Source organism: Branchiostoma belcheri, unplaced genomic scaffold (genome assembly GCF_001625305.1).
Source record: "Branchiostoma belcheri isolate BF01 breed outbred unplaced genomic scaffold, Haploidv18h27 scaffold20, whole genome shotgun sequence".
In the NCBI taxonomy this organism is placed as follows: domain Eukaryota; kingdom Metazoa; phylum Chordata; class Leptocardii; order Amphioxiformes; family Branchiostomatidae; genus Branchiostoma; species Branchiostoma belcheri.
Genome location: NW_017803491.1, coordinates 3,233,308 through 3,244,804, shown reverse-complemented (window position 1 = coordinate 3,244,804; position 11,497 = coordinate 3,233,308). Strand labels below are relative to the sequence as shown.

The following is an 11,497-nucleotide window of genomic DNA, read 5'->3' as shown; positions in this document are numbered from 1 at the left end:
CAAAAATGGGCAAATATGTCTGTTGCCATGCCGGAAGGTGGATGGCAGATAACTATGAAGAGGGGAGACAAGAAAAGGCTCTGATTTAATGTTTTGTTTCTTACTTTGATGCAGTGATATGTGATGGTGGCTCTGTATATGTGAAGTTCCCACTGATCGAATCAAAACCATTTGTACAATATATAATGACTGAATCAAAATTTTAAAATGTAGGAACCTTGTTTTTTTTCGGCCCGTCTTGTTTATTTTTTCGCCTATCGCATTAGATTTGGAGTCTGCGGAGGATGTCATCCATAAAATTTACTTGTTGTGGCCTTATTTCAGAACACCAATAAAACGTTATCCGTGTTGACATTTACAGTTGACGACGTTAATGTATCTCCTATGTCATGATTGGCCTTTATAGTGATAAACGAATCTACACTACTCAACACCAATTATGCACCGCTTAAAAGGCGGATATACCATTTGGCGTATTCATACTCTTTTGTTCGAGAGGGAGCCAATTTGCAGGAATTACGGTGACATTTGGAGAGTGCACATCGCGTGGATGGACTAGTGTATGTTTAAGGAGTGTTTATAAGGTAGATATGCTCGACAGTGACGTAGGAGTGGGTCCCGACGTAGGCTGAAAACGGGGATAAATTCGGCACACTCAGACCCCGGCCCGCTGTGGCGTTAGGTCCGCTAACATGGAGTTCCCTATAGCTGCGTTCCACAGCACTTACTCCTATCACAGGTAGGGAAACTCAGAAAAATTGAGGAATTGTCGTTTGAATGAGGAAAAAATCATCGCGGTTTTTTTTTGGCTGAATGTATTAGCACGGTTAATTTTTTTATTTATTTTTGTATCCGTCTGAGTGGTTGGATATTCATATGCCAATATGGTTTGATGATGTCAAATTCTCTCTCTCCATATCAGTTTTATCGGACAATCGGTTTTGTTTGTTTGTTTCGTCATTTATTATTATTTTGTCGTCTCTGATACCCTATATTTTCCTGTAAAAAAATTATCTTTTCTGAACAAAAACTCCATCATATTATTTCTCTCTATATATCCCTGTGACTTCCATGGCTTTATGTATACGTGATTGGAAGTTGTGTCGCCAATTCATGTCTCCATACATTCATTCACCGTGTTCAACTATTTCAGTATTCCTTTTGCAAAATCCCTCTTCTGACAATTACCCCTGGGATATGTATGAGGGGCGGACGGTGTCTTTACCGGTAAAACCTGTTCAGTTACGCCCAATGAATATTAACGTTGTGCAAAGCAGGTATGACTCTTCGGATTGTGGTCCAAATCTAAAAAAAAAAAATTTTGCTTCAGAAAATGGACATAATTTGATTGCAATTCTTGTCGTTTTGCATTTTGATTATTTACTTGATTTCTGTTTTTCTCCAGAATGGCGCCCCAAAATCGCATTAGTTTGGACCCGAAGGACAATGGGAAAGATTCGTCCTTCCTGCCCGAGTCGTGGACGAACAAGCTGTGGCCAAGTAGTAGCGAAACTGACGGATCTAGTTTCTGTCCCTGTCCGAAAGGTTTGTGTCTTTTTTTTTAGAAGAACAGAACAAAGATTTCACCCTCAAAACGATCATATCATAAATTGATGCAGTTCTAACAATATGGATAGACGTTCAGTGTCATTTTGTATGGTGGGTTTTAACATTATTTATCCATCAAGATAAATTCTGTTGGTACTTTGGGATAACTGATATTTCTTTCTTCATAAAGCCTTTGTCTCATCATCATTGATATCACTTGATATTTTAAATCCCATCATTAATAATAGCATTTAATAATATGTATCTTCATTGATTAATTGTCCATGGACAAAAAAAGGCAGTTCTTGCATGGTTACCATCACAGCTTTTTTTCCCTCCAAAACTTCACCCAACTTGCATGTAGTTAATGTCCTGTGCGATCGACTTGGGGAGGCGGCAACCTGTAAAAGCGGTAAGTTAACATCAGAGGCCAGGGTTCGCTTTGTCCAACATCATAGTCCCACTGTAGGGGTTCGCTTTAGTGTATATTTTCACTTTAGACTGCATAATCAAGAGGCAATCTTGCTACCACAATGCATGCATTGTGGTAGCAAGAGTCATGCATTGTGGTAGAAAGCTTACCACTGGATTGTGGCACGTAGCAAGGGAGAATGGGAGAGCCAGTGGTAGCTACGGAGAATGGTACCCAGGGTAAAATCTTTAATAAACATAATTCATGTCAGGTTGCATTGTAGTAGCAAGAGTCATGCATTGTGGTAGAAAGCTTACCACTGGATTGTGGCACGTAGCAAGCGAAATGGGAGAGCCAGTGGTAGCTACGCAGAATGGTACCCAGGATAAAATCTGTAAGACATCTTTCATGTCTATGATAGAAACATGTAGTCATGGATTTGGGACAACTTGTGCAAATGGTGATTAAGCAGCATCAAGCCCTAATTTACATTTGTGAAATGCCAAAGAAGGGAAAATGTAGTAATTTGTGGACCCTTTGAAAACGGAGATGATATTCTGTCACTGTGCATATAAGAACTGTCTTTTTTTACCATCACTAGAATAGTAGCGTGTATACCAAATGATTGTCTTTTATAGATTCAGCATAAGTACGCACTTGTACCAACAGGGTTCATGCCGAAGAGATATATAGTGGCAGTGTTGGCGTGCTTCGGCTTCATGATCCAGTATGGCATCCGCACGAACCTGGGAATCGCCGTGGTGGATATGGTTAACAACCACACACTGGGAGACTTACAAGTGGTAGGCACTTTACGTACTCAATGAACTATGTTGCCCTACCTGCCACAAATACCTTTAACGCCATTTATGACAGAGAGCACCAAATGTGACCAAATGTGTAATAGCACATGTACATGTACATGTATATGGGTTTGGGAGTAGCAAATTTATGAATTTAGTTAACATTTCAGTATTGAGGTTGCTGACTTGGATTAGGACTCTTCCCAGAATTTGATGTTAACTTTGGAATTGACATGTTGTCTGTTCATGTATAGAAGTAATCTATTTATTGAGATTTGCCACATTTGTGAAATGACGTACAGGTAGGACTTATTTTTCAAGATGTCAACCTGGAGACCAGCTTTCATGCGATACTGGCCGTTTCATGAACGTTGTAGTTATAAGCGTTGTAGGGGCCGGAGAAGTATTCTCGGCCAAAGGCACGCGGTTAGAACAAAAGTCTGAAAACATATTGTTTTTGCTCAGTTTCTTCCTCTTCTTCTTCTCCAAACAGTGACCTCTGACCTGACCAATGACACGATTTGTTGACGTCTATTACCATGGTGACTGGTGTTGGGTTACATTATGTTCCAATTCCATTGTCTGGTCTGCTCCTGTCACCATATTCTAGTAGTACATGTACGTGAATGTGTTTGAGTAAGAATTAACAGAGCAGACCGTGTCCGAAGGTAAACGTTATGCATTTGCTTTGCAAAGGTTACTTCTCTAGTTTCTCATTTTTTTTTTTCATGTTTTAACTTTACAGCCAGCACCATTTCACTGGTCGCAGATTACAGTCGGTATCATCCACGGCTCCTTCTTCTGGGGCTTCCTGCTGACAAAAGTCCTGGGAGGATACCTGGCGGTGCGATTTCCTGCTAATAGGTAATTCATAGTATGATTCACCATTTTCCTGATCAACATTGAATTATTTCAATTGTCACTGTCAATTTAAACTTTTACGGGGTTTCAATTATGTTGATTCTTTTTATAAAAGAAATTCCCAGCTTTGGACATTTAGGTAATACAGAAAATCCGTATTTCTTGTGAAACTTGACAAACCATGTATCATTAGCTCCATTTAAATGTTCGTACATCTACACCTACCTCAAGAAGCGAGAAGAATTGAACCTGTAAATAGTAGTTCACATTAGTATGTATATTTTAAGTAAGATATTACTGTAATTTTTCCTGTTTAAGTCGTGACCTGTATCTAGCGTGTAAGAGCATAAACCTACAATAAAGGTCTTTCATTCATTCATCAAGTGAAAATATTCAATGGTATGTTTATATAGAGTGTTTGGGGCATCCGTGCTGTGCTCGGCCTGCCTACACATGCTGGTTCCCGTGGCAGCTGACTTACACTATGGCGTCCTCATCTTTATCAGAATCCTACAGGGCCTGTCTGAAGTGAGTAGACATCGGTCCGAACATTGATCGAGGTCTATGATACAGTGCCTCTTGGTTTCCAATGCCCCCTGGTTTTTTGGTATGTTTACCTTCACAGAAGGAAAACATATTGTTTTTGCCGAGTTTCGTCTTCCGTTCCAAATTAAGTTAATGACCTGGACAAGACAGCTGTCACCATGGTAACTAATGTTGTGGAAGACACCCTGTAGTGTTGGATTACATAATGTAGCAAGGGACGGATTATCATATATAAATGAATACACAAAGCAGTACTTTTTTTAAAGTCTAGATCACGTGAAGGTAAACATTATGCATTTGGTTTGAAAATGTAGGTTACATTCTATATATTTTTGTTATTTGACTCATCAAACAGCCAATGTCTTTGATCAGTCTACTGTATTAAATTTCTTATGTTTGTGTTTTTTTATTTCCATGTTGCGAACAGGGCATGACGTTCCCGTCGTCCTACGGTGTTCTGAGTAAGTGGGCGCCGCCTCTGGAAAGAAGCAGACTCACGTCCATCATGGTCACAGGTAGGGTCTGGGTTTATTTCCTCTAAGTTTCCGGAACGATTTCTCGGCCTTTGTCAACGCGGCGTAGGTTATTAAATGATTGCCAACTCAAGTTTCAAGTTGATTTATTTATCCAGAGTATATCTCAGATCAACAGATCTGTTTTTCAGACACACGCATTTGAAAATGTAGTCGAGGAGACAAAAACACAACTAGAAAGGCCAATATTTGCTTTGGAGCAAATACAGCGATGGGTTCACCACATTTTACGACATGGCAGGGAAAGAATGAGAAACACAAGGGAAAACAATGATTTACATTGATATAACTATAATATGAAGTAACATACGACTAAAACAACAGTTGGATAGCTATTCCCTACTTTATTGGTTAGGATTTTTAATTGCATAATGCAAACTGTTGATTTTCAAAATAAAAATAACGTTCATGCCCCGCATTCCAATGCTGGAGCAGGAAAGCTTGAAATACCTACCAAAACACTTGAATACAGACATACTGTCAGTATGGAAATGCTCTGTGCAGGTGTTAATCAAGTTAAATCCCAACAGCCAATCAGCAAGAAATGCTCTGTGCAGGTGGAAATGCTCTGTGCAGGTGTTAATCAAGTTAAATCCCAACAGCCAATCAGCAAGAAGAATAGAGGAAAGCTGCATGCCTATTGGTTGATGCCCTGCATTCCATTGTGATGACTCATACCCAAACGTGGTAAACATGGCACACTAACACAGTAATACATTTGCTATAACACAGCCAAAAAACTCAAATAAAACCATTCTAAAAGCCTGTATCACAAAAATTTAAAAAACGCCTAGGGGTATTTGCCCACTGTACCTCCATACCAAATTTCAGGACCTTAGGCCCTAAAATGAAGAAGCTGAATCCATTTAAAAAATGGCAGGAGAAGAAGAAGAAGAAGGAGAAGGAGAAGGAGAAGAAACACCAGAAAAAGCAATATGGTTTCACCTCACCACTTCGTGGTGTGGTGAACCCATAATTATATACAACAACACGAAGTTAGATAACATAACAACATATCCTATCGGAATACATGTATGGAGTGATCTGTACCTGTATCTGTATGTAATATATAGTCGGTATAACCGCCCTTCGGTGTAACACGCCAGCTTCGCAGGCACGCGGCGAGGCGGCAGCTGGCTACATTACACCTAACGACTTGTTACACCTAACCCTTGAACATCTAACTCTAAACATTGTTTAAAGCTATCTAGTGATGATCCTCCTACTGTACTTGGTTACAGCGAGTTCCACTCTGCGATAGTTTTAGGAAATGAATTTTTGAACAAAACAATCCTTGGTTGATAACTATGGTACTTAAAGGCATAGGTATTTCTTTCCTTTTCTGAGCTGGTATTAGGTACTTATTAGTTGGTACGTCCACCAGCAGTTTATTGGATATTTTGTACATTCACTCCCCCAGGCCAATATGCGGGGATTCTGTTCGGCATGCCCCTATCCGGAGTGGTGACTGAGTACGCCGGCTGGCCGTATGCATTCTACATGTACGGTGGGTGGAATTGTGCTTCATTTCCTTTTCGGGGAATATTGGGCCTATTAGTAATTACCATAGTCATAGCATTGTTCAGCAGTTGTGTGATGAAATGTTCAGTTAAAATTCCCTGCATGTCCCTGGCTGCCTCGTTGACTACCTTTCTGTTTTTCTAATGCTACTCGACACGCATACAAATTCACGCATTCAAAATACCGATTCACTGTATGTGATGCTATTCTCTTTCAGCTACTTGTCCATGTATATTAGTATGAAGGTCGGGAGGACACAAAATAAAATGGACGCCTGTTATGCTGAATTACATTTGTTACCAGTATTTCTGTACTGTATATCTGGTAAAACCGGCCCTTCCGCGTAACACACAAGCTTCGGAGGCACGCGGCGCGCTATATTACACCGAACAATCTGTTGCACCCGACCTTTGTACATCTAACTAAAGGCGTGACCCATTAACTAGAAATCACAAAAATTTGCATAGATTATAATTTTACAAGGTAATTATCTTCAACATATTAGGATCTAACTGTAAACCAAACCCCATTTTCTAGACATTCAAAAAGGCCTCAGACACTTTTCTACACCACCTTAAAGCTATCTAGTGATGATTTTTTTAATCTTTTAGTTCCAGTGGTGTAACTTTAGATGTTTGTATTACAGGGGCGTTTGGCATCACATGGTCCGTGATCTGGGCCTTGTGCGTGTGGGAGTCGCCTGCCAAAGACCCCACTGTGAGCGAGGAGGAGTGCCTCTTCATAGAGAAGAGCCTGGGCGAGTTCTACCAGGGAACCAATCATCAGTCTACCGTAAGTACACTTTATGGTATTCTCAGTTCTTCTCTTTATTTATGGCAGTCTAAGGAATATGTGTTGCCTACTAATTTCAACTTCAAACAAGAATTCGGAGACCTCCGATCTTAATGAAATATTTAGTAACACCTGTGAAAACGATTACGGTGCAAGCGATTACTAGGATATTGTGATTCATTGGATAAGAATAGATTACTAGTATATTGATTGTGGTTCATAGGATGGAAATGTATTACTACTATATTGTGGTTCATTGGATGAGAATAGTATTGCATAATATTGATAGTTTGTCGTACGCCTTGTATGTTGTTATCGTTTGTATTGCTGCATGCAATCGATCAGTGGTAGCCGCTACTAGTCTTCTTGCTGCCTGGCTACCACTTGTCATGCACTGTTGCATTCCCTAATAAATGAAATGAAACTGTTCCATAGGCCCAGGACACGCCGTGGAGAGACATCCTGACGTCTCCTCCCGTGTACGCCATCCTGGTGACGGACACCGCCTTCAAGTGGACCCTCTATCTCCTGCTCACCAACTCACCGTCCTACTACATGCAGGCATTCGACATGCAGGTCGAAGCTGTAAGTACAATAAAACATTCCTTATGTACACTGCATTATCACCATGAACACTTCGCCTCTTATGTCACTGAAAGCCTCTAATTTTCTTCCGTAACAAAAAAAATGCAATTTTAGGTTCACGTAGGTGCTTTATGTTGTATCACCCTATACTACATGGTGGCATTTGACATTTAGGTCGAAGCTGTAAGTAAATAAAGACCATCGTTTGCATGCGCAATGAACTGTCAGTACGCTTTTTCGGTAAATGAATCCTTAAAAGCCTTGTAACCTTTAGCACACCAAAGTAGCCCGTTGGCTATTAAGTCTCTATTGGTTACGGTTTCAGGTAGCAGGAAAGTTAAGAAATGGTACCATAGTTATAAATTTAAGGTTTATGTATTCTTTTTTATTCTTGGACTAGCCTGTTAAACAATAATATATATTGATATCGATATACAATACAGTACATGTAACAGTAGACAAAACTCTAAGAGCAACAAATGTCAACACACTAGTACATGTATAATCGTATGTCATTATCCCTGTTTGGGGTCATTATTTGAACCGTTTGTAGTTGGTCAATGTGAGAAATAAATATTCATGTTCTCCCTCCCCAGTCCGGTCTGATCACAGGCATGCCGTTCCTGTTCCTGGCGCTGTGTCTGCCCGTCGCCGGCAGTGTTGGAGACTGGATGCGCACCAAGGAAGTCATGACCACCACCAATGTCAGACGACTCTTCAATACCGTGGGTGAGTTCAACAGGCAACTAGAAATCTTGACATTTATGCAGTGTTCTAGTTTATTTTTGCGTTTTTAGGTCTCTCCACCGCGAATATGTATATACAATTATGTATTAGTACCGTACTACACAATTTGTTTTAACGGCGAACTTTAAAAAACGCAAAAACCTCATTTCACATTCCATCGCGAAAGAAAATCCCAGAAAAGATCAATTTTCTACCGGATATGTGTTGGTGCATTGGTTGATAGTTGGTGGATGTTTATCCACCAAATAAATTTAGATTTGTTTTGTAAATTGGACATCATGACCAACTGATCATGGGAATTATTTCCTACCTTTTTCTTACGCGTCATACGAACTATTTGTGTTGACGACAAAATCACCCCATTTATACACACGAATCATGAAGGTCTTTACCTACTTGATTGTTTTTTTTACATCTGCCAGGTCTGTCCGTGGAGGCGCTGTGTTTCCTCATCATCGGCTGTACCAACAGTCCTGTCGCCTCCATGACTCTTCTGTCGGTCGGCATGGCTTCAGCCGGTCTTACCTTAGCTTCAGGTGGGCTCAAGTGTTGAAAACCAGTTGGCGTTGTTTTCTCTAACATTTTATTTTTTTGTAAACAAAACGACCTAAGTATGCGCAAATAATTTTACCGGTACGTGCACGTGGATTTGGCAAGCAGAATGTCCAGAGAGTGAACGAACAGGAGTATTGTTCTGGTTGGCTGACTTGTGAGTTTGTATGTTTCATGTCCAAATAGCGATGGATGCATGTATATGGGGAGAGTGTGGGGGGGGAGGCAATTTTGACAGTTGATTGATAGGGAGTTCAATATTGAATATAACCCAGAACTAGCCAGGTGAGAGTAAGTGGAGGAATTCAGGAACTTGTACTACCCGATGTAATTACATCATACAATCCAAAGTTCCAATACATTCAAGAAGTCTCAAATGTCCGACTTCTTGTTGGTTTTCCACAGGTTATAACGTGAACGCCCTGGACATATCCCCCCGGTACGCCAGCATCATCATGGGTCTGTCCGGCGCCATCGCCACCTTTTCAGGCATCCTCTGTCCGATAGTTGTGGGGACTATCACCTATGACAAGGTCGGTGCAACATTCAAGGGTCCTTGTTCCCTCATTTCAGTCGACTTTGATTTTTGTGCTACAATACAAACATTAACGTTGAATCGTAAGGCATTGAACACATTCAAGGGGCACTGGGGGGAAATAGGCCTTTTGATATGAAGAAGAATATTTTTGAAAGATAATCTTACTTACAAGATCACAAGAACTTTATGGACACAGCAAAAGTACAGCGACTTTCGTCTATAACTAAACAAGCAGGCATTTGGGTACAAAAGAATTGACCTACGTACAAGACTATGAATGAATCAACATGCTGACTTTGCCTGTCACTTATACTACTTGTTTTAAGGTCTAAGCATTCGTAATATGTCTGAGTATGCATCTCTTTTCTATAAATGTCACCTGGCAGAAACTATAAAAGATGTATCAACATTTTCTAATCTTATTGGATATTTTCTTTTTTCTCTCAGACTGCCAAACAGTGGGGCTATGTGTTCATCATCTCGGCGGTCATACTGATCTCCAGCGTCGTGGTCTACTTCTTCCTCGCCTCGGGGGAGACTCAGCCGTGGTCCAATCCCAAGCCGCGCCCCGACGACGACGACGCCGACGAGGAAGACGTCTTCGTCAAGAAGTCGAAAATTCCCGAGTGGATGAAGAAGCCGAAAGTTCCCGAATGGCTCCGAACGGCCGGCGACGGCAAACCGAGTGAGCCCGAGCCTCAGGACGAAGCTGCCGCGAAGGACGCTGGGAAAAAGGCTACGGACAAGCTTATGGCACAGCCTGTTGTTGACGACGGGTCCCCGATAGACTGGGTGGATGGGTCAACGAACTTTGTACAAATAGCCCCTGAGGATCCGTATATGTACAATACAGAGAGGGATTTTTAAATAAGCGAACCACTAGCAAGATAGAAAAGTTTGCGTTACACTTATTGTGATTATAACACTTACAGCGTTATTGTGATTCCTAGGTGAGTGATAGGGCAATGATGAAATTAGTAATTGTCCAGTAGCTAGAGAAATATATCTGTAGATGTAAATGGGTAGCATCGTAGGACAATTGAGATTTAAGAAACGCAAAAGTCATTCACTACGCTCACGTGCCCAATATGTGAGACAGTCATAAGCGCCAATACTACAACGACGTTATCAGAATCATGACTACAAGTACAACAACGTTATCAGATTATGTAACATCACCACACAGGCACACACCAATGTGTACTTCTCAATCATGGATTAAACTATAGGTTGTGACTCATGATATAGATGCCATTATAGGACACCTGTGTTGAAGCTAAGCTGTCAACTTATGTGAACAGTTCAATATCAAGCCAAAGTGAGAAGTTAGTAGAATATTACTTATCCAATATTGAAGCAAAAATAAAGTTCTTATTCATATAGCAATCCTATCAAATGTCTTTACGATTTTTCCTCAGAATTGAAAGTCATTAAACTATAACTTAACAGAAATTTTCTCTTCTATACATCTTTTCCGCGTCTACTCTATAGCACGCCAAATGAAGATAAGAAAATTAGTAATAGTATTCAAACATTGCTTTATTCATAATCACAATAATGACATTTCAACTAGTCTCAGCACATATGATTTTACTCGTACATATTGTTTAACATTAATGAATGAACGAAGACCTTTATCGTACACACATACCAGCTGGGTTAAGTATAGGTCACAACAAAAGAATAGAATACACATAACGTTGCATATATACCTGTAAATACAACTAATTGATAGATATGTTTAAGAGCTCCCAAGATCATCCATAGGTACGAGTACGTTTACATCAAGAAACGAGAAAACAAAATTTATCAGAGTTCACCCTCGTATAACCCCTCAGCTGTAACATTCATCACAAGCAACGTTATACAATGCATAAAGGTTCTGAATTAGTCTGCCGCTCAGAATGTTGTTACGGTGTTCAAAGCAAGTCGTGACGCAGATCCGACATTTCTCAAATGGCTGGTACAGCCGGATCGGATGCTGACAATTCGACCGGTTTCTGAACTCCAATCACCTCTCCACGTAGTGATTCTTTTGAGTATGATTACACAAGGATTT

General features: G+C 40.4%; 1 protein-coding gene across 4 annotated transcripts in view; it reads left to right on the top strand.

The window, feature by feature from the left end:
- The window catches only part of LOC109469137 (vesicular glutamate transporter 1-like), a 16,733-nt gene extending 5,853 nt beyond the window's left edge, over positions 1-10,880 (top strand). For 2 of the 4 annotated variants that reach the window (XM_019767536.1, XM_019767537.1), the window contains exons 3-15: positions 1,406-1,545; positions 1,913-1,960; positions 2,630-2,763; positions 3,509-3,627; positions 4,038-4,152; positions 4,598-4,685; positions 6,124-6,210; positions 6,871-7,016; positions 7,452-7,601; positions 8,198-8,330; positions 8,771-8,884; positions 9,306-9,433; positions 9,886-10,305. In XM_019767536.1, the coding sequence (XP_019623095.1) occupies positions 1,407-1,545; positions 1,913-1,960; positions 2,630-2,763; positions 3,509-3,627; positions 4,038-4,152; positions 4,598-4,685; positions 6,124-6,210; positions 6,871-7,016; positions 7,452-7,601; positions 8,198-8,330; positions 8,771-8,884; positions 9,306-9,433; positions 9,886-10,305 (1,821 nt within the window). In that variant the 5' untranslated portion in view covers position 1,406. Of the gene's footprint in view, positions 1-502; positions 740-1,405; positions 1,546-1,912; positions 1,961-2,629; positions 2,764-3,508; positions 3,628-4,037; positions 4,153-4,597; positions 4,686-6,123; positions 6,211-6,870; positions 7,017-7,451; positions 7,602-8,197; positions 8,331-8,770; positions 8,885-9,305; positions 9,434-9,885 lie in introns of those variants that run through there. The other 2 variants (XM_019767535.1, XM_019767539.1) reach the window with 2 other exon arrangements.
- The last annotated feature ends 617 nt before the right edge of the window (positions 10,881-11,497 follow it).